The 22,757-nt window shown below is 42.6% G+C and overlaps 1 protein-coding gene across 1 annotated transcript; it reads right to left on the minus strand.

Annotated features, from left to right (window-relative positions):
* Positions 1-793: 793 nt before the first annotated feature.
* On the minus strand, positions 794-17,020 carry LOC104106478 (eukaryotic translation initiation factor 2 subunit alpha homolog). Its single transcript, XM_009615028.4, has 7 exons — positions 16,465-17,020; positions 13,541-13,597; positions 13,363-13,449; positions 13,135-13,281; positions 12,894-12,998; positions 1,657-1,755; positions 794-1,102 (listed from the first exon to the last, which is right to left on the minus strand). The coding sequence occupies exons 1-7, from the start codon at positions 16,846-16,848 to the stop codon at positions 947-949; spliced, it is 1,035 nt and encodes a 344-aa protein (XP_009613323.1). The 5' UTR covers positions 16,849-17,020; the 3' UTR covers positions 794-946.
* Positions 17,021-22,757: the final 5,737 nt, after the last annotated feature.

Raw genomic sequence — 22,757 nt, forward strand, 5'->3', positions numbered from 1 at the left:
TCTTAATATCCGAGTTTTTCATTAACAAAGTCCTAGTCAGAGTGCAATTTTTGCTGTGAATAGCAAACTAAGGTTTTAACAAGCACATGGATTTTTGGACTACCATTTGTAAATAAAACAGATCCAGGATTTAAAGTTTATGATTCTTATAACGATCTTAAATAAATATACAATAAGTAAATGGGTTCACAATCAAATATTTTAGGATATTTAGTAAATTTTGTAATATATATATACAGGGTATATACAAAAGCTACTGAATTCCCGGGAACCCACATTTAATAGGAGATCCGCCCCTGCACCGAGTCCCATGATTTTTTATTTATGCAAGTGGAATATTGTAACTAAGAATCTTAAACGGAGCAATCGAATCAGACAACTGCTTACATAGTAGTTTGAGATTATGACTGAAATGCCAAATATCCGAACTACTCTTACTCTATATGTTTCCATATTTACATTATAATCCATAACCCACTAAAATATGAGCCTTCCATCTACTGTTTGGTGAAAAAGAATTCCAAGAGCATAATTTTTAAAAATATATATATAGGTAAGAGGTGGCTCAACAGCAAGGAACGACTAGGGCAGAGGCATCTGTCTATTTACAGAAGATCAATATGATTTCAAAAAGTAGTTGATGGCCGGCTAGCTTATTAACGTTGTCGCGCACTTAGCTCAGACACGTACTTTTGATAGGTCAAATATATTATTTTAACATGCTTCGTGGACATTGTGCCATCAACAATCCCCTTTGTAGCTAAATTTGTATTTTACCAATAGCCGTAAGGACTTAACCTCAAGGTTGATTTTGTATACCATCTCAAATACTTAAAAAGAGAAAGGCCAAAAATAAGCAAAAGGGCTTAACAAAGGACAGAGAAAAGAGTAGACAGTTAGGTACGAAAATGCGGAGTGTAGTTCAAGTCCACAACAAGCTTCAGTTTCAATCTGTTATTCCAGTTCCTGACTTTTCAAGATCAATTTCTCCCATTCCTGTATCTTCTTCCTCTTCACTATCTTCATCACCACTTCTCTCCTCGTTTTCACGTCCAAGTTTAGCCATTTGTTCAGCAAGTAATTTGTCTTCCCGCTCACTCACCTGAAAAGATTTTTATCACATCAGAGACGCAAGACAAGAAATATTAGTCACGAGACAAAAACAAAGAAAAGTAGTGACGAAACTATACAATTGTAGGGTTATTTTTATATGTCGGAACTATACAATTATACAGTTAATCTCGGTGCTCAATTCCAGTCAATCAAATACTCCCGAGGAGCATCAACCGAGTTTTTTAATCCAAATCTTAAGATCTAATTTGATTCAACAGGAAAATAGTTCAAAAAAATAATCGGAGCGCTATATCTGTTGAGCTCCTAATAACAAACCCCCTGAAGTGTCAGCTTTACTTATCAGGGGGGGAAGGGAGGTCTCAGGTCTTCCCCAGCATCAAATATAACTATCAAGAGATTTACAAGCTTTATTAATTATTGTTTGTTTGTGCTAAATCTTGCAAATCTAAGTCTAAGCTTGATCCATATCTTGATGTGTCAATTATCCCAATGTCAAAGTAAAGGTCTCTCAGAGTTAGGAAGAAGAAAATGCATGACTATAATTGGAATATAAAACAGTTTTAATGAACAAAAATCTCTCACCGCTCGAGGGGCCTCCTTGACTGTAAGTTTTCCTTTATGCCGTTCTATTTCCTGGGTGCAAGCCGCAATTGCTTTACTGAGGACAGCTATACCTTGCTCCTGCTCCAAGAAATAAAGTACATATTGTCATCTGAAATTTGGATTCTATTTGAAATTTGACATAAATTTAAGAGGCAAGAAAATTATAGGGCAAGACATAATTACAGATTAAATGCTTCATAAATCAAACACATAAACTCTGTGAATCCTCAAAACTGTAGAAATAGCAAATCATAATCCAAGTGCCCCACCAAAGAGAGCGACACTCTTTAGCATTTGCAAAGTTCTTCTGAACAATACAATGCACAACCACTACACTGTTTAACTTTTTGCTGCAGCATTTGGAGTGTGATTTATGGAGAGCACCACTCTTAAGAGTGAGTGTGATTCTTCCAAACAATTCAATAGCAGGAGCCTAGACTGTCTGACGCTATTACGAAGCAGAATTTTTGCAACCAATCCGTCACAAACTCACAATCTATTAATTTTCTTTTGTCCCTGTTTTCCCCCTTTCTGTGACTTATTTTCAATGGTACCAGTCAACATTCATGCCCTGAAAGTATGCTTTGCAACAAAAGAATATTAAAGAAACTAATGAGTAAAAAGGAAGGCAAAATGACCATAAATTTTCACAAACAAAAGAATATTAAAGAAACTAATGAGTAAAAAGGAAGGCAAAATGAACATAAATTTTCTGAATTTCAAGTCTAAGTTGTGTATTTAAAAGTATTTATAAGGGAGTTCAAGGGACCCACTTAATCACATTGTTGTCAAAGGCGCGCTTAAGCCCTAAAGAGAGGCTCAAAACATGTGGAGCGCTTTGCCTCGCTTTGCCTCGCTTTGCGGGCGCTTCAGTATCGCATCAAGGCTCTAAGGCATACTTTCCTTGCCAATAAGTGTAATCCTGAAAATGCGACACTTATTTCACTTTATCGTTATTTTTTCTTCAATTTTTTTGTCCATATATTTGTTATTCATGCTTATAATTATTCGTCTTGGACTACATATACATATTTTTACTTTTTCCTCCCGTTGTGCCTTTTTTCATTAAAGCCCACGCTTTATTTGTGCTTTGCGCTTAAAGCCTCAACAAGCCTTAGAGATTTTTTGCGCTTTTCGCCTTTGATAACACGTCTTAATCATATATACTGAACTGCAACAACAACAGAGAAGAAACTGGACATCTAGAAAGCATATAAAAAAGGCAATAAAAAGAAAAATAATTAATTTATAAGACAATGGCTAGATTGGACATTTCAATGAGAGTTTTGTGGCAAAATGAAACATTATACAAGCCTGTAATTTTTTATTTTTTTTGAGAAGGTCAGAATATACAATTGTGTTAACTTCTCTCTTTTTCTGTTTTCATGTGTAGTGTCATGGGCGGCTTTCCAGCCATGCCCCATGATCCCTTGGACGCGCCCCGTGGCGTCCTGGCCAGCCTCCCAACGCCCGTCGCCACGGTCGGCCCCGTGGTCTCGGCAGCTCCAAGTGACAAGCGCGCATGTGCCTCTGTCGCCCCACCGATAGCCATCGCCAGCGCCCAGCCACAGGCAAAAGCCAACAGCGCCGCGCGCGCAGACAATGCCGCGCGCGCAGACCCTGATGCTAAAGACAAAGTTGCTGCCAACGGACTTGCTGCTGCTTTGTAGAAGACTAAGTCCTTTTCATTGTAAATATAGAGTAGTTTTGCTGCATTTTCTTTAAGTGTGATTTTCCAGCTTTCATAGGTCTAGTCATGTAACTTTGGTTTATTTTTTTTAAGCATTATTAAGGGGGACCAAGCAATCAAAACTTTCAAGCAAGCAAACAATTCTCTGTACTGGTGTCTCTCCCCCCCGACACCGTCTTGTTTTCTGTAATAGCTTTCATTCAATGCAATCAAGCTTTCTTTCATTCTCAATTCTCTTTTCTGCTCTCTTTCAATTGCTCATGACATTGGTTTTCCCGTACGGCACTGACAATCTAGTCTAGCGTACGGAGGGGACCTCAGTTGGCGGACAGCAACCGTACTGACATCGGTTGCCTAGCCTTACGTCGCCCTTCCAAGGAACTTCAGGAAGGCGCCGCGTAACAGTTGGTATCAGAGCCTAGGCTCGACATCGGACGAGGGATCACATTGCAATTACCACCATTTCTGACCATGGTGAATTATGGGGATCGCATCGCGACCCTTGAGGGAACGGTTGACGCATTACGGCCCATCGTGGAAATGGTGCCCGATCTAAAAACCAGCCTAGTGCAAAGGTTGGACGACCTGGACCGCAGACTCATCCAGGCCGAAGTTGACATAGAAAACATCAGCCGCGACTCTGAAGGAGACCGGCAAACAGCAGCCACAGAGGCAGCTGAAATTTTTGGTAAATTTGAGGTCCTCCAGCAGGAGCGTGCCGAGGATTTAGCCAACAGGGAACAAGAGGCAGACAGGGTGACTGCCATGCAACAAACCATAGACAACTTGACAGGCCAGCTCAATGTTGTCAATGCTGCTTTACAAGGCCTACTTCGAGGAGGCGGAAACCAATTTGGGGGTGGTGTGAACCTCGCCCCCATGGCACAAAAGCTGAAAATTCCTGAGCCAAAGCCATACAGTGGAGCTCGGAATGCCAAAGAAGTGGAAAATTTCATTTTCGACATCGAGCAATACTTCGATGCCGTGGGAAGCCTGGAAGAAGCTAAGAAGGTAGCAACTGCTGCCATGTATCTTCAGGGTGATGCCAAACTCTGGTGGCGGGTGAAGTACGAAGCCATCAAGGCAGGTGAAGATGCCCTCGACACATGGGCGGAACTGAAGGCAGCCATACGCCTACAGTTCTTCCCCGAAAATGTTGAGTATCGCATCGCGACCCTTGAGGGAACGGTTGACGCATTACGGCCCATCGTGGAAATGGTGCCCGATCTAAAAACCAGCCTAGTGCAAAGGTTGGACGACCTGGACCGCAGACTCATCCAGGCCGAAGTTGACATAGAAAACATCAGCCGCGACTCTGAAGGAGACCGGCAAACAGCAGCCACAGAGGCAGCTGAAATTTTTGGTAAATTTGAGGTCCTCCAGCAGGAGCGTGCCGAGGATTTAGCCAACAGGGAACAAGAGGCAGACAGGGTGACTGCCATGCAACAAACCATAGACAACTTGACAGGCCAGCTCAATGTTGTTAATGCTACTTTACAAGGCCTACTTCGAGGAGGCGGAAACCAATTTGGGGGTGGTGTGAACCTCGCCCCCATGGCACAAAAGCTGAAAATTCTTGAGCCAAAGCCATACAGTGGAGCTCGGAATGCCAAAGAAGTGAAAAATTTCATTTTCGACATCGAGCAATACTTCGATGCCGTGGGAAGCCTGGAAGAAGCTAAGAAGGTAGCAACTGCTGCCATGTATCTTCAGGGTGATGCCAAACTCTGGTGGCAGGTGAAGTACGAAGCCATCAAGGCAGGTGAGGATGCCCTCGACACATGGGCGGAACTGAAGGCAGCCATACGCCTACAGTTCTTCCCCGAAAATGTTGAGTACAATGCCAGGAGAAAGTTGCGGGAGCTCAGACCAAATCAGTGCGAGATTACGTGCGGGAATTCTCCGCGCTCATGCTGAACATCCGAGACATGGGGGACAAAGACAAACTCTTCACCTTCCTGGCAGGGTTGAAACCTTATGCCCGGATGGAGTTGCAGAGACAAAGGGTAGACACGTTGCCTAAGGCAATCCAAGCAGCAGAGTGCCTTGGGGATTACCAAGTGGAAGCTCGGAAGGATAGGCCTCAACAGCCTGTCCGAGGAGGATACAAAGGGGGCCAACCAAACACTAGTGGCCCTAGCAGAAGTGGAGGAGACCGGAGTGCACCCAAATCCAAGGCTCCCTCTTCCGGCAGTACTAGTGCTGCATCTAACAACAATGATCGGGGGAGGAAGCCCCCCTCAGGATGTCGCCATTGCGGCGGACCACATTGGAATAATGAATGTCCACATGCACAGATGAACGCCCATCAAACTTTTGAGGATGGGACGGATGACGACGCCGATGATGCGGACCAGACCGAGCCAGTAGGTGCATTCAATGCAATTGTTGGCTCCATTTCTGAGCCCTTAGCGGGAACCAGTGCCGGTATCCGCAAGAAGAAGGACCCCTGTCCAATTGCCAGGAAAGGAAATAAGAAGGCAAATTTGAGGACTCCTCCTCATCAAGAGAGGACCCTAATGTTCGTTGACATGAAGGTAAATGGCAAGCCAATTCGGGCAATGATAGACACGGGTGCCACCCACAACTACTTAGCCTCGACTCAGGTGGAGCGTCTTGGACTAGTTGTAGGAAAGGGCAAAGGTCGTGTGAAGGCTATCAACTCACCACCTCAACCAGTGGGTGGAATAGCCAAAGAAGTACCAGTGAAGCTTGGCCCTTATGAAGGAAAGTTCAACCTGCGCGTAGTGATCATAGATGACTTTGAGTTAATCGTGGGGTTGGAATTCCTGAGACAGACCAATACCATGCCGCACCGTATGCAGACATGCTACTGATGATGGGGGCAAATGGGGCCAAGCCCTGCATTATTCCGTGCATTCCCATGAAGATGGCAGCCGAGAACATCTCGGCCTTGCAGTTGAAGAAGGGGGTAAAAAGACATGAACCCACGTTCCTGGCTACCCTCTGCATGGAAGATATAGAACGCTCCTCGGGTCCCATTCCTGCACCCGTGAAGGAGTTACTTCTGGAATTTGAAGACATCATGCCACAAGACATGCCAAAGCGTCTTCCGCCTAGGCGAACTGTGGACCATGAGATTGAGTTGGTGCCGGGTGCGAAGCCACCTGCCCGGGCGCCATACAGAATGTCACAACCCGAACTCGCCGAGCTTCGGAGACAATTGACGGAAATGCTAGACACAGGGATCATTGTGCCCTCTAAGTCCCCATACGGGTCCCCTGTGCTATTCCAAAAGAAACATGATGGTAGTTTGCGACTCTGCGTGGATTACCGGGCTCTAAACAAAATCACCGTGAAAAACAAGTACCCTATTCCGCTAATGGCAGACTTGTTTGATAGACTGGGTGGTGCGACGGTATTCACCAAAATAGACCTGAGGACAGGTTATTGGCAAGTTCGGATTGCCGATGGTGATGAGCACAAGACGACCTGTGTGACAAGATATGGGTCGTACGACTTCCTGGTTATGCCCTTTGGCTTGACTAACGCGCCAGCCACATTTTGCACCTTGATGAACCAAGTCTTCCGAGAATACATTGATGAATTCGTCGTGGTTTATTTGGATGACATTGTGGTATATAGCCAGACACTAGAAGAACACCTGGAGCATTTGCGGAAGGTCCTAGCCCGATTGCGGGAGCACGAATTATATGCGAAGCTATCCAAGTGCTCCTTTGCTCAGAAACAAATTGACTTCCTCGGACATGTCATCGAGGAAGGGAGGATCAAGATGGACCAGCAGAAGATTCAGGCCATTACAGAATGGCCGCCTCCTAAGGATATACATGCCTTGAGGTCGTTCCTTGGCCTATGCAACTTCTATCGGCGGTTTGTGAAAAGTTACTCCCTCATTGCAGTGCCGCTGACAGAACTTCTCAAGAAGGCCACCCCGTGGGATTGGGGCAGAGGCCTTCGACGCATTGAAGATGGCTATGTCTAGTAGCCCAGTCTTGGCCCTCCCTGACTTGGCCAAGCCATTCGAAGTGCAAACGGATGCCTCCGACTATGCACTTGGTGGAGTATTGCTACAAGAAGGGCATCCCGTAGCGTACGAGAGCCGGAAACTGAAGGATGCAGAGCGGCGCTATGCCGCCCATGAGAAAGAATTATTGGCTGTCGTTCATTGCTTACGCCTTTGGAGGCATTATCTACTGGGAGCCCCATTCGTGGTCAAGACAGACAACACAGCCGTTAGCCATTTCATGACCCAGCCAAAGCTGAATGGACGACAGGCTAGGTGGCAGGAACTCCTAGCGGAATTTCACTTCAACCTGGAGTACCGAAGTGGAAAGACCAATCATGTTGCTGATGCACTCAGTCGGAGAGCTGATCTAGCATCGATGTGTGTACTCGCCGCCCTAAAGGGAAGCGAAGTAACCACCACCATAAAAGACCAGATACAGGATCTACTCATCAAGGATCCTGCTGCACAGTATTTGGTTGATTTGGTAGGACAGGGCAAGACTCGCCAGTTCTACACCGAAGATGGGTTCCTGAAGGTGAAAGGGAACCGACTTTATGTTCCTAAAGGAGGAGATCTGCGACGGACTCTTCTTGCAGAATGCCACGATACTTTGTGGGCCGGTCATCCCGGCGAGGAACGCACCATGGCATTACTTCGCCGTGCATATTATTGGCCTCAAATGGTCGATGACGTCGCTCAGTATGTGAAGACTTGTCTAGTATGCCAGAAAGATAAGTCAGACCGCTTGACGCAGGCAGGGCTCTTGGAACCACTAGCTGTACCAAAAAGACCTTGGGAAAGCGTTTCCCTGGACTTCATCACCGGATTGCCCAAGGTCGGAGATCTCACAACTATCTTGGTTGTGGTGGATCGGTTTTCCAAGTATGCTACCTTTATAGCAGCCCCACAATATATATCAGCAGAAGATACAGCTCGACTATTCTTCTCTCATGTCGTCAAGTATTGGGGCTTACCTAAAGACATTGTTAGTGATCGCGACTCACGCTTCACTAGCAATTTTTGGACCCAACTCTTTAAGTGCCTCGGGTCAAAATTGAGTCATAGCTCAAGTTTTCATCCGCAATCTGATGGCCAGACGGAGCGATTCAATGGCATGCTAGAGGAATATCTCCGGCACTTTGTGACCGGATCGCAGAAGAATTGGGTGAAGCTTCTGGATGCTGCTCAACTGTGTTTCAATTCACAAAAGAGCTCAAGTACCAACAAAAGCGCTTTTGAAATTGTTACCGGACAGCAACCGCTACTCCCACACACAGTGAACGCACCAAACATGTCAAAATCTCCTCGGGCTGCCAGCTTCTCAAAAGAATGGAAGCAAAATTTGGAGATAGTGCGGAGCTATCTTGTCAAAGCCCAAAAGCGGATGAAGAGGCATGCTGATCAGAATCGCCGCTTTGTGGAATACCAGGTGGGAGACAAAGTGATGGTCAAAATCCCAAAGCGGTACTTGTTTGCAGGGGTCCATGACCCTCGCCTATTGCAAAAATATATTGGACCCTTGTCCATTGAAAGGCGCATTGGGAAAGTTGCATACCGGGTGGATACCCCAGCTTGGTGGAAAATCCATCCTGTTTTCCATGTCAGTCTCCTGAAACCTTTTCGGGAAGATATGGAGGATCCTTCACGAAGCCAACTCACAATACCAAGTATTCGAGGCCCCAATTCAACCGGGAAAAGGCGTGCTGAAGCTATTCTTGATGATCGAGTGATTCACGCCTCAAGAAAAGATCACCAGGAGTTCTTGGTGAAATGGCAGGGATGTGATGTAGAGGAGAATACTTGGGAGAGGGGAACAAACCTCAAAGCCTACAAGAGCCTGATTGATGATTACCTTGCAAGGAAGGCGCCGAGGACGTCGCCAACTCAGGTGGGGGAGAGAATGTCATGGGCGGCTTTCCAGCCATGCCCCATGATCCCTTGGACGCGCCCCGTGGCGTCCTGGCCAGCCTCCCAACGCCCGTCGCCACGGTCGGCCCCGTGGTCTCGGCAGCTCCAAGTGACAAGCGCGCATGTGCCTCTGTCGCCCCACCGATAGCCATCGCCAGCGCCCAGCCACAGGCAAAAGCCAACAGCGCCGCGCGCGCAGACAATGCCGCGCGCGCAGACCCTGATGCTAAAGACAAAGTTGCTGCCAACGGACTTGCTGCTGCTTTGTAGAAGACTAAGTCCTTTTCATTGTAAATATAGAGTAGTTTTGCTGCATTTTCTTTAAGTGTGATTTTCCAGCTTTCATAGGTCTAGTCATGTAACTTTGGTTTATTTTTTTTAAGCATTATTAAGGGGGACCAAGCAATCAAAACTTTCAAGCAAGCAAACAATTCTCTGTACTGGTGTCTCTCCCCCCCGACACCGTCTTGTTTTCTGTAATAGCTTTCATTCAATGCAATCAAGCTTTCTTTCATTCTCAATTCTCTTTTCTGCTCTCTTTCAATTGCTCATGACATTGGTTTTCCCGTACGGCACTGACAATCTAGTCTAGCGTACGGAGGGGACCTCAGTTGGCGGACAGCAACCGTACTGACATCGGTTGCCTAGCCTTACGTCGCCCTTCCAAGGAACTTCAGGAAGGCGCCGCGTAACAGTAAGTATGAACAAATTCAGACTGTGAAACTGCGAATGGCTCATTAAATCAGTTATAGTTTGTTTGATGGTATCTACTACTCGGATAACCGTAGTAATTCTAGAGCTAATACGTGCAACAAACCCCGACTTCTGGAAGGGATGCATTTATTAGATAAAAGGTCGACGCGGGCTCTGCCCGTTGCTGCGATGATTCATGATAACTCGACGGAAATTCAATTCAATTATAGGTACGACCTTGGTCCAATTATCAATCAAAGTAGGCTGAGGATAATTTGTACTAGGATAATTTTGGTATTAAGAGAAATAATCATAGCTGGATCTCTCATTCTTCTATTAGCTAGGGTTTTAGGAAGAAGTCACTGGCGATCTCTTGCAGCGTATATCAAATTACGTTTAATCTTCAATGTTTTCTTCACAATTTGGTGAAAACCAAGTATAGCCCCTCTTTCGTCCGCTAAAGATGCCAAAAGGAGTTAATCTAGAAACCAAAACCAGTGGAGTAATCATGACCATGAGAGGCATCTACTTCTACACCCCAAAAGCCCCTAATGAAATCGATAAAATATTTTGCTTGGAAAAAAGAGGAAGAAGAAAACAATAAAACAATCAAAGCAGCCTTAACAGAGCAAAAAATCTGAAGAAAATCAAGGATAAATGTAAGTAGAATTCCTCTATCAGCCGAGGATGAAGACTGCAGATGGGTATAGTGAAGTTGGATTTTGAAGTATGCCGTTCTGCATTTTGGTTGTGACTTTTGTTTGACTTTTAGTGAACTCTATGGCTTTGATAGCAAAGTAGATTCCTTTTTCTCAATTTATTTTGCTTATACTGAATTGGATTTTGGTATCACTCTTGCTTTCAGTTAAAGAGTTTGCTGTTGGAGTGCTTCATGCCTTTTTGAGTTTTTTTCCATTTCTTTGACTAGTCCCATTTTCTCCATTTAACTGGTCAAAAGTGCAAAAGATTTGAATCGCTGACAAAATTGTAAACAATGTCTTACTCAAGCAGCAGCATCAACTCCTCCACCTTGATGCGCTCCTCCACAAGCTTCTCTAGAAAGGCGATCCATGATCTTAACTTCCATTAGTTTGATCCATGATCTATCAAGGTTTCTCCCTTCTACTTCCCACCCTTTGGGCTCCAGTACCTTGGTCCTCTTCTTCAATAATTAAGAAAAAGCTTTTCTATTTTGTCTGTAGCTATAATTTTTCTCATAATTCACGAATTGCACAAGGTAGAAATTAACATTTGTCTATTACTGTTCATAATTGGACCAAACTGCAATTATGGTGTAATTGAAGGTCAGATGTGCTCAGCAAAGTTATACAGGAAGCAAAATTAGAATAACCCAAAAATTAAGGGACCAAAGCTGCTATTTTCTTAAATATAAATATAGCTGACGAAGTGATATGTAGTTATTGGGGAAACTAAGAATATATTTGTTAACAAATTAGAATAGAAAATTAAAATTTAATTGAAGTACCATATATCTGGTCACTAAATTTGAGTTAGAAACTTAAAATTGTATATTTGCATCTAAATAATAAATTGTAAATGATTTCTGAACTTGATTTACAAGATTAGTATTTACATGATTAGTATTCCGTTTTCTTATGCATACTTCATACCACTTAATGGTAATCTTTTAAATCCACTCTTCCATATAATTATTGTTATTATTTTAGTTTTTTTTTATAACGATGGTGCCCACTGCCCGGCTAGCTTGTGTGCACCTCGACTATTCCACCGGGTACCTTCTACATCCCGCCAGGTGACCTTGCCCACCAGCGCTTAGTCAGATGGGAAGAAATCACCTAGTAATTTTTTTTATCTCTGATGAGATTTGAACTCTAGTCTCCAAGGTTTGTACACACTATGCCACATCCTTATGTGCTTTTTTGTTTAGTTAGTTTTTCTTGCATCACATGTATATTTCAATTATTTCCTCATTTACGCACTTTTCCTTCAATAAAGTGGACACTTTAAGTGCTTCATACTTAAAGCCCTAACAGGTGTTAGAGCTTTTTACCCTTTAGCCTTTGATAATCTGATTTGCCAGAGTTAGCAGCATATGGAAAGTGATAAATGGTGGAAGCGGATGAGCAGATTAAGCTGCTTATTTTTCCCTTTGTGATTGATTTCCTTCTTATTCCGTCCTACTCTAGAGATTCTGGGCAGGTTCACTATCCTGAAACCCATTATCATTTTAACATCTTTTCTTTTAATACAGAACAAAAGGATAGTTGGCAAAGTCCCTGTAAAGGAGAGATATAACAATATATAAGAGATGGTCTTTGCAGAATTCTAGCAAGCAAAAGAAGTCCAGCTGTAGAGCTTCACAAAAAAAAAAGTACACCGAGCAGATCACTAAGAGAGACATCCTTGTTTGTTGTCAACAGAATTACTAGGAATGAGAGGGAGCATTGAGGAGGCTAGAGAGTCTTCCCAAGCTTTTTTTTTTTTTATAAGGTTCGTTTTTTATTTTGGAGAAATTTCTTCTTCTTTTTTTTTTTTGTGAAAAGGTCTTCCCCCAAGCTATTTTGGTGAAGCAGTAATAACATATGGAATATAGACTCAATAAATTTCTCCTAGAAACTCATTAAGGGATGGCAACAAGTATGCTTTCAGCTACTTCTCACTGAAGGCAAGTAGATAGAGTCTTAACTCAAACATCTGGTAGAAACTCAAAGCCCTTTAAGCGACCATCCTTAATTCCTCAAAATTTTACTTTTTCTTTATCAAGTTTTCCTTAAAAAATCACTTGTAAGCAGCAACAAAGAAATGTCGCAATGCCGCACACGCTCAGTAGAAAACAAAGAACATAAACAGTACTCATGTACAATATAACACCATTCAGTCATTATCTGGTAAAACACACAACATTTCATCAGGCAACAAACAAGATGCCGACAATTACATACAGCAGTCTATTACCTTGTCAAGAGTCTGAGCGTTCAGCACATATACTGGAGGCGCAACAAGTTTAATTTTAACTGGGCAATCCTGATTACCGGCAGCTTCAGCTTTATGCATTGCTTCCTGAATCAGATGGTTAATAAACCATCAGTGCAAATTTAAGTAGTCAATGTTCAAAAAAACTATGCCCTCTACAAGTGTTGACAATAGGTTGAAGAAATAAATAATCACATGAAAAAATGATTCCAACTTTAATAACCTTAATGTGAATAACACCATCAAACTGAAAACATTTCATCTCAATATCTGCTCGGATCTTCAACGGTTGTGGGGTCATCCTCCTCCTAATGTTCTTGACTAATACATCTTTAACTTTCTCTGATAGAGCAGGAACCACCTTAGTAACCTTTGGAAGAATAAGACAGTATACATCATTTTAACACCAATGGAAGAAACTAACCTAGAAAATGATATGACAAAAGACTACCTCCTGCCCGTCGGGGCCAGTTTCTTTAATTTCACGGGTGAGGGAATTAAGGATTGGATCTGGATCGTTGACAATTAGTTTGAATGCCTGGGAATCAAAACCAAGAAATCTACAAATGACAAATCTTGATAGTCGTTAGAGAAAAAAAGGGAGATTGGAAACAGATACCAATTCTCACCTCAATAGCATGACCATATTTTCTGTATAAAGGCCAACCAACATGGACATAAAGGTCCTGCAATAAACAGATCAGATGATTAATCGAAATTCGAGAGAAGAAATTCTAAAGATCTGGACAGCTTCAAGAAAAAAGAATTGATCTGAGCATAATAGCACAGAGCAGAAAGTAGATCATGCACAAACAATGCTTGCGTTCAGAAAAGAAAGCAAATAGAACAGTTTAATCTGCACCACCTCCCTGACCAGTAAATTACGATGATACTTTGAACAATGCTCCCAGCAACCAATCCAGCAGAAAGAAAAGAAAACAGTCAAGATGCTTCTCTATTAATTCAAAAAAAAATCCACCAGATATCTCTGTTATTTTAATTTTGAAGCATGGTGCTAGGAATTAGCCTCATGCTTCGAAATGGACATTGCTGTTAAAACCAAAGCAGCAAAAAGTGCTTAGCAAAAACAAGGGGCATATAAATAAACAGTTTCCACATTGCACTTCCTCTGATCCAGCATCAATTTGCTTCATCAAACAAATGAAAACAGTCATGATGTTTCTCTGTTATTTTAATTTTGAAGCAGGGGACTTGAAATGAGCCCAAGTAAATGCCAGCTAGTGTCCTAAAGCACGCTCCCTTTCTTTTGGTATCTCTCACTTGGAACCTGATTCGCAAAACGGATACAAAAAAAGTGCCAAGTTTTTTCCCAATCAAGAATCATTTCCCTCGGTGACTCTAGAAGGGGACCAACCAGGTCTTTATGTTGTTCCAGCGAAGGTCGTATCATAAGTTCGAGTTAAATATTAGGAGAGATATGATAAGGCACAATGCCTCAGAGATCTAGGTAGACCACAGTACCATAACTCAAAAATATAACAAAACTGAGGACAAACAGGAAGTAGAAATAAAGCAGCAGAGCACGGCATATGGTATCATGTCAACACATTACGGAGTAGTAGGGGCAGGGTAATTGCTAAATTCTCATATGTAGATAGCAAAATGATATGTGGTGGTAGTCAAAATCTTCCCTCTCACTTGCCCTACTCAAACAATTGATTTCTTCCTCTGAACGCTAACTTATTTGAAATTTGTCAATGCTCTCCCCACCACCCAGCCTGTGCCAAACATACACCCAATAGAACAGTTTCATCCTCCAATATATGTTCTTTAAATTGCACTGCACAACATTAGGCACAACAAATTGCAGTAGCAGCACAATTTTTGTCTTACTCCTCATCGACTCCCCAAAGAAATGAAATTACATCACGGTTTCAAAATGCACAACAATAAATTTTGCATCCTATGATTCTGAAACAACATGGAGCCTTAACATGGGATCCATTAGCAGTATCCGGCAAACAAAATGAGAACCTGAACGCTTAATGTGGCAATTAACTCAAATTGTCACTACAATGTAGGTAATAAATAAAGTAAACTCCTCTGATTACTCAGTGACTACACATGCACCTTCAAGACCCTTCACAAGGAGCCAAGCAAAGGAGCTTCAAGTGCTCGGGTTGTTGATCTCCAAGATGGACGCCACCAAGGATGTCATGGAGAGGTCTTTGACTTATTACACATTGCTAGAATACAAGGAAGGACCTCCAACAGAGATGGGAACTGAAGAAGAAGACATGGAGGAGCTGTGGCAGATTGCTGGAACTGGAGCTGAAGCTCATTTATTGCGATTGCGGAAGCATATAGCGATCGCACAAGAAGGCCTGAAGGATTTTCAGCGCGATCGGCACCTGTGGACACAATTGCGCAGAAGGATGACTGGAGCTCAGACTGGGAGGACATTGCACAGCACAATTGTGCAGGAGGGCCACATTGAAGCACGTTCACACACCTCTAAGCGCTCTGAAGACGGGCCAGATTCTGATTTTTTTTCCAAAGCGGTTAAATTACACCTTAAGCCACTCCTTAGGGCTATTTTAGGAATTACTTATACCTAAAATAGCTAGAGTACAAATTGTCAATTCTTGCTACTTCATAGGTTTAGATTTCAATGAACAAAGACAATGATGCCATTTATCCTTTCCTTTACATTTATGCATTTATGAGTTTAAGCTTTTAATTCCTTTACTACTTTCTTCAATTGCTTTGATTAGTAAGCACTTAGCGTTAATTGGTAAGTGATTTGGTTGTGAATTGCTTAATTGCATATTAACCTTTGCCCGGAATTTGCAAGAGTAATCAATCTCTTGAGGATCTCATAGTTAGGTGCATTCTTAACTGGGTTTAAAGGTTATTAGGGTTTCTTTATCCTAATTTCTATTAGATTCAAATTAATTTTGTGTCTAACTTCTATCTTCCATTTCCTTGTTTTTCTACACTATCCAGGTTTTTGCTTCCGTTTGTGATCACTTAGTACCATGGTACGAATACAAGACTTGGCACAAAGAACCAAGCTCCCTCTAAATTCTTGCTAGAAGACAAATATTTTTCATCATATGCTTGACCAGTGGCGGAGCTAAAAGTAAGGATAGTCCGAAACTATATTGTGCAAGTATAAAAAATAATTGTATATATATAAACTATTGAATCCTCTTAATCTAAGGGAAGCTTCTAGGTATAGCCTTTTTGCATTTTTTTGAATCCCTTGTTAGCATCCCTGGCTACGCTATGTGCTTGACTATTTAGTGTATTGAGAAATTGAAAGGAAAGGTGATTTTAGTCATTCATCCTTTATACTCAAAACTCAATTTCAGATACAATTGCCATAACACCTGCAAACACTTCATTTTCCATAATTTGGACAGCATGCCAAATGGTGATTTGGATGAGTTTTGAAATAATGCCGAATAACAAAACAGTCAATTTCTACTTACATTACACTTCAACAACATATCCATATTCACAAGTAATTTCTCCATAACCAATTAAATTCAACACGAACCGAAGAAACTTAACATAACAAGTAGCTAACCTCCAAATCGATGTTCATAGTTTCAGCAACGTGGCGCATAATGGAATGAATAAGCTTGCTCTTATTGTACCTTTCCTCACAACCCTGAATATCTTCCTCAGAAACCCTTCGCTTACTAAGATCAATATAACCTCTCTCATGGTCAACCCTAAGAACCATAACGGGCTCGATTCGGCCAACTTTAATGAGACTACTGATACTCCTAATTCGACGGCGAGAGAGCTCGGAGAAAAGGATCATTCCTTCAATGTTATTGTACTCGAGAAGGGAAACATAGGCGCCACTATCAGCCATGCTCTTAACCTGTATCATTACCGCTTGGTCCACCTCAGGATACTTGGCCTCGTACATTCGGCACTCTAGGTTCGGACTATTCGTCGCCATAATGTGGCGAGCGCCGAGCAGTACTAGGGTTTAGGGTTTTGGTGAAGAAGAATCTGTGAAGTATGAATTGTCTCGTGATTCTAGCTGTTTTTGGTCTGTGGTAAGATTGTGAAAATGTATACTTATATGCATGAGTGATGTTATACACTACTTCATAAAATCCTTGAGTAAATAAGTATACATTAGAACAAAACTGAGTATATAAGTATGCATTAATGGAAAAAGTATAATTTTTGTGATAGATTAATGTGGATTGTTGCATATTGACTTTTTTGTGGAAGTCAAGATAATTGGAAATTATGTGAACCTACTAAAATGAATGATCAAAGTTTAATTAGAGACCTTTTATCTTTGCACGAACTTAGGTAATTTCATGAGAAAAGTTGCTAACTCCATTTTTTGCTTGATACAGGGCTTTCGATGGGCTCTGTCGTCTGCCCCGAGGTCGACGCCTAAGTTGACCTCGAAGAAGCCAGGAGGGTGCTGCAAAGTGCCCTTGCTCGAAGCAGTGCTCGCAGATCTGCTTCTAGTGAGGACGCCTCTACTCGGTGTCCCCAGTCCAAGGGCAAGAAATCGAAGAGAAAACGCCCTTCCTCAGCTGGGACTCAGGAGAAGAAACGAAAGAAAACACCATCCGAGCCGACCACAGTGGTTGTTGTCGATGACGGGGAGGCCAGTGATAAAGAGGCTTCCCTTCAAAGAAGAAAAAAGATCTTTATCAGCTCAACGGGATGCTCAGCCGATAGAGCTTCAAAATCCAACCGCAGAAGAAACCCAAGCACTTTGGGGTGAGATGGACCTGGTAGACAATGTTGATTCTCGCTTTCCAGTCCCCAATGTTGTCTCCGGTCCAAGGAGTTTTGGACCCTGGGCCTCTTTTGCCTTCGACCACTAAGCAAATAATAATCAACCATTCTACCACCGCTGTTTCTTCACCTTCCACACCGATGGGTTCACGTCCACCGACACCAGCCGCTCATCCACCGACAATAGACAATCGAGAAAGGAATGCATACCCTCCACGGTCTCCCGTCTACGGGAATTTGGGGCATGATTATTCAACCCCTTCCCCAGATACTCGAGGGAGGAGAAGTGCCACTCTTTCGGCTTCAAAAGAGTGCCATGTTTCGTCCAAGTCGGTGGAGCTTGCGAATTATCTAAAGTCATTGGCTTCGGGGAAAGATTGGAAGAAAATGCTCTCCCTTTTTGGGAAGTGCCTGATAAACAATGCCATGCACAGCGCGGCGCATGTACCGTACTGGTTTCCTCGTATTTTCTTTTATATTCACCTGTTGCAATGGAAATCCTAACTTTGATATTCTTTCTTGCATGCCAATTTTCTTGGTTCTGAAGGCCTACAAAGGTTGACTCTTGACAAGCAAGGACTCGCTTCCGAGCGGGATCAACTTTTGGCCAAGAGAAACCAACTTGTTGCGCGCCTCCCGATACTGGAGGCAAAAGCTGCTGAGATGGGCGAGCTCGAGGCTCGGTTGCAGCAGAGCGAGCAAGATAAAATGGCCCATAGTCAAGAAGCTGCTCAATTGCACGAAAAGCTTCAAGAGGCCAAGGCTAAGTGGGCCGAGCTTCATGACGCTGCGCTTCCTGCTGCTGAGCGCGAGTCTGCCTGTGAGGAGCAAACAAATAATTTGAAGGCAAACTTAAACTCCAAAACCGAGGAGGCTAATGTTGCCGAGGAGAAGAGGTCCCGAACGGAAGAGAGGCTTAAGAAGGCCATGGATCAAAACCGGATTCACTCAACTACAAATGTTGAGCTCGACTCTCGCCTCAGTGCCATGAAATCTTAAAGGGAAGAGCTCCGGGCCGAGGTCGATAAGCTTCAATCCAAACTCCAAGAACAAGATGACTCCCTCATTTTTTAGAAGACATATGATATATATCATATGAGGAGGAAAACTTTGGAGGAGGCCAAAGTGGACATTTCTAACATAGACAATTGCATTGCCTAAGCTAGGGAGCTGGAGTTATCTGCTCGCCAAAATCTTCCTGTTCAGCCCATTGCGGCTGACTCTTCGAGTACTGGTTTCTAGTACTCGGGAAAAGAAGGGGATACTGAAAAAGACGAAGATCCTGAACCGGTAGTGAATCCGCCTTCCTCTACCGGGGGAAATATAGATCCATCTCTCCCTTCGGGTTATGGGGGCAACGATGTATAACTTCTTCTTTTTCCTTTGTATTTTGTAATTGTGCCAAATCTCTTACTGAGTTTGGCACTTGAGAAATAAATAAAGATTTTTTTGCTTAAGTGTTGTGCAAAAATATTCCCTTTGTGTTTAGTTTGTTAAAGATTGAGGTATATTTTCATCCGATAGCTTTTGATTTCGGGCATAAACCCTTCCAGAATCTACCCTTTACTATGAGGATTTCATAAGAGAGGGCCCTTATATTTACGGTGCTCTTGAAGGTACGTCTCATGTTCATTCCGACACAAGCATTTAAAGTTTTAGTAAACTTTCAAACGATTAAATTAACTCATCATTTGGACAACCAATAAGATAAAAATAAAAGGACTTTATTTTATTCCTTCTATCTTTAAAAATACATAAGCATTTGTTTGCTAGAGTAATTAAAAATACCAATACATGTGGCTAACTTGTACAACTTATTTCTACGGGGCTGATCATGCAGTCCACGGTTCTGATGAAATATTGATCCTCATTCTAATAGTCCTTGCTTTTCGTGGCACCCTTAGTGCCGTATCAGAAATTATCAACCCCCCCCCCCCCCCGTGTTCAAATGCAAAGCATGCGGATTCGAACACTAGAAGTCTTGCTTCATCGATGGAAATAACTCGTGAACATTTAAGTAATCTTTTCCAGTGATGGAAGGTAAAGCTTGCCATCGTACCAAAGATTACTTAACCATCCACATCGATGTTTTACCATAGATGTGATAGTCTTCGCACCTTCATATCTAAAGGTATTTTCTTTGCCGATGACACTCCCTTCGTAGTATGCTTTTCGTTGCTGCCTTGTTAAAAACTTTGCCAGAAAAATCCGACCGGGACAAAAACTAGATGAAGAAAAAAAGAGTGCAGCACATACTTTCAATATTGATAGGATCAATCAACAATAATACCTTTTGAGGTGAGTCACGTTCCAATTGCTGAGCAATTTGACTCCATCTTGATTTTCTAACTCGTACGACCCTTTATCGGTGATAGCTGAAACCCGATAAGTGCCTTCCATGTTGGTCCCAGCTTCCCGGCGTTGATTTCCCGAGTGCTTTGACACACCCTTCTCAAAACCAAGTCTCCAACCTTAAAGTAACGGAGATTGGCCCTGCGATTGTGATATCTTTCCATCATTTGCTTTTAAGCCACCATCCTCACGTATGCCAAGTCCCTGTGTTCCTCGAGCAAGTCCACATTCACCCGCATCGCTTCATTGTTTGCTTCTTCATTTGTTCGGAAAAATCGTAAAGTCGGCTCCCCCACTTCTATCGGTATCAGAGCTTCTGCGCCATATACGAGAGAGAAAAGTGTTTCTCCCGTGCTCGACTTTGCCATTGTCCGATATGCCCACAGTACTCCCGGTAGCTCATTGGGCTATTTGCCCGTAACATCTTCTAACTTTTTCTTCAGGTTTTGAATGATTACCTTGTTGGTTGATCCCGCCTGCCCGTTAGCATTAAGATGGTACAGTGAAGATGTAATTCTCTTGATTTGCAATCCTTCCAAAAATTTGGTAACTTTTGAGCCTATGAATTGCGGTCCATTGTCACAAGCAATTTCCTTCGGTATTCCGAATCGGCAGATTATGTGGTCCCATATGTAGTCCATCACTTAGTGTTCACCGATCTTTTGGTAAGGAACTGATTCAACCCATTTAGTGAAGTAGTCAGTTAAAACCAAAAGAAATCTTACCTTTTCGGGACCCGGTGGTAGAGGACCAACTATATTCATCCCCCATTTCATGAATGGTCATGGGAACAACACCGAATGTAAGAGTTCCCCCGGTTGATGTACCAACTTTGCATAGCGCTGACATTTGGCACACTTCTGAACGAACGTCTTTGTGCCATGTTCTATTCGAGGCCAATAGTAACTTTCCCTGATCAATTTTAGAACTAACAAATCTGCACAAGAGTGATTCCCGTAGACTCATTCGTGAACTTTTCTCATCATGTAGTCCGCCTTCGAGGTCCCCAGACATCGGGCCACTGGTCCATGGTATGATCTTCTGTATAACTACCCATCTATGAGGCAGTAACGAGCTGTTTTGGTTCGTAATGCCCGGGATGCCTTCGGGTATTCGGGTAACTTGCCATGCTGAAGGTACTCAACGAACTTATTCCTCCAGTCCCAGACTAAGTTGGTTGAATTGACCTTGCAGTAACCGTCCACATCCAATACCGAGTGCAAAAGTTGAATCATTGTACTAGAGTCAGATCATTACATCTCCATGGACGACCCCCAAATTGTCCAATGCATTTGCTTTCACATTTTCTTCCCTTAGAATGTGTATGATTGACCATTCCCTGAATCGTGCAAGCAACTCCTGGACCTTGTTCAAATATTGTTGCATGCGTTCTTCCTTTGGGTCGAAAATCCCATACACTTGGTTACTACCAGCTGGGAGTCACATTTAACTTCAATGACCTTAGAGCCTAATCCCCGGAAAAGTTCATGTGTTACACCTCATGTTTTCATATGTGAGAGTACGTCGTAAGTCAATTGATGTAAGCTCATAAATAAGATCATCTTTGAAAGTACATAAAGTAAGATAATCATGTTACCATGGAGGTTACAAATATTTGAGATCATGAATAACAAGTGCCAAGAGGGTTGGAAGACTTAGAAGCTAAATGAATTGAAGAAAGTAAGTTTCGTCGAAAGTCGACAAGTTGGGAATGTTATAACATGTAATTTTGGGGGGAGACTAGAGTTCTCAACATGATAATGAGATTATGTTATGAGTTATTTTAGTTGTATTATAGTCGTGTGTTACGTTTTGAAGTCAAACGAGTTGTGGAACAAAAGTTGGCAAAGGTCATCACAAGTTATATTCATCAATATGCTGAAAATTAGGTCAAATATAGCTGAGTGTTTCTCCCAATGTACTTAGAATTACATAATGATACACCTACCAAATTGAAGATCTACGAGTTTAGTTTCCAATGGATTAAACCGTTCATTGATACAACATTGGAGTAGAGAGATATTCATATTTTTGCGAGACTGCGCAAACTAGTAGGTGCATCACCTACTTGCCAAAAGGATAGTCCTCAATTAAAAGCTCCTAAAGTGACTAGAGAGGGGCGGACAAGAGGAGACTTTTAAGGACTTATTAACTCATTTCTTTCACTTAAGGAATTTTGACCGGCTTTCGGCCGCTCCGATATATCCCAAAACTATTTAGAAATGATGGCGTTCATTAGGTAAGGTAGATTGACACGGGTTTTGATCCCAAATAAGCAAGGATTGGGGAAAATTGGAAAAGGGGTTGGTTTCTATTTATGTGAATTCTCATATCCATTATTCGGTGAGTTTGGTGGGAATTTTGGGGAAGATGATGACTGATTAGGAAAGAGGGGAGGATGGGGATTATTTGGTGAGAATTTGAGGTTGTTTGGTGGTGGCCCACCGCCGTAGGCAATTTCGGCGGGCGGCAGTGAAACAATGAGGTAAGAAGAGAGGGTTTGAGAGAGGGTTTGAGAGAGTGTTTGGGATTGGGGGTCCGATCCGACAGATATATGAGATGGGAAATTTAGTTCTCAACCGTTAGATCAGGGGGAAATGAAAGGCTGGGATTAGATTGACCACATTTGACTCAATACGACGTAGTTTAGCATTCATACTAGGTTATTTTGGGTGCCTGGAGGTTAAAGGGACTTGGACCGGGCAAACATATGGGACTTGGGCTGGCTAGAACGGGTATTAAGGTGACTGG

This window comes from Nicotiana tomentosiformis, chromosome 3, assembly GCF_000390325.3.
Source record: "Nicotiana tomentosiformis chromosome 3, ASM39032v3, whole genome shotgun sequence".
NCBI lineage: Eukaryota > Viridiplantae > Streptophyta > Magnoliopsida > Solanales > Solanaceae > Nicotiana > Nicotiana tomentosiformis.

What these genes read in the sequence shown, in the direction of transcription:
- LOC104106478 (XM_009615028.4), bottom strand. Translation starts at nt 16,848, where the DNA reads ATGGCGACGAATAGTCCGAACCTAGAGTGCCGAATGTACGAGGCCAAG. An exon ending in AATATGGTCATGCTATTGAG is followed by an intron (nt 13,450 to 13,540) that starts GTGAGAATTGGT and finishes TTTGATTCCCAG; the next exon opens with GCATTCAAACTAATTGTCAA. An exon ending in ACGCTCAGACTCTTGACAAG is followed by an intron (nt 1,756 to 12,893) that starts GTAATAGACTGC and finishes TTCTTGGAGCAG; the next exon opens with GAGCAAGGTATAGCTGTCCT.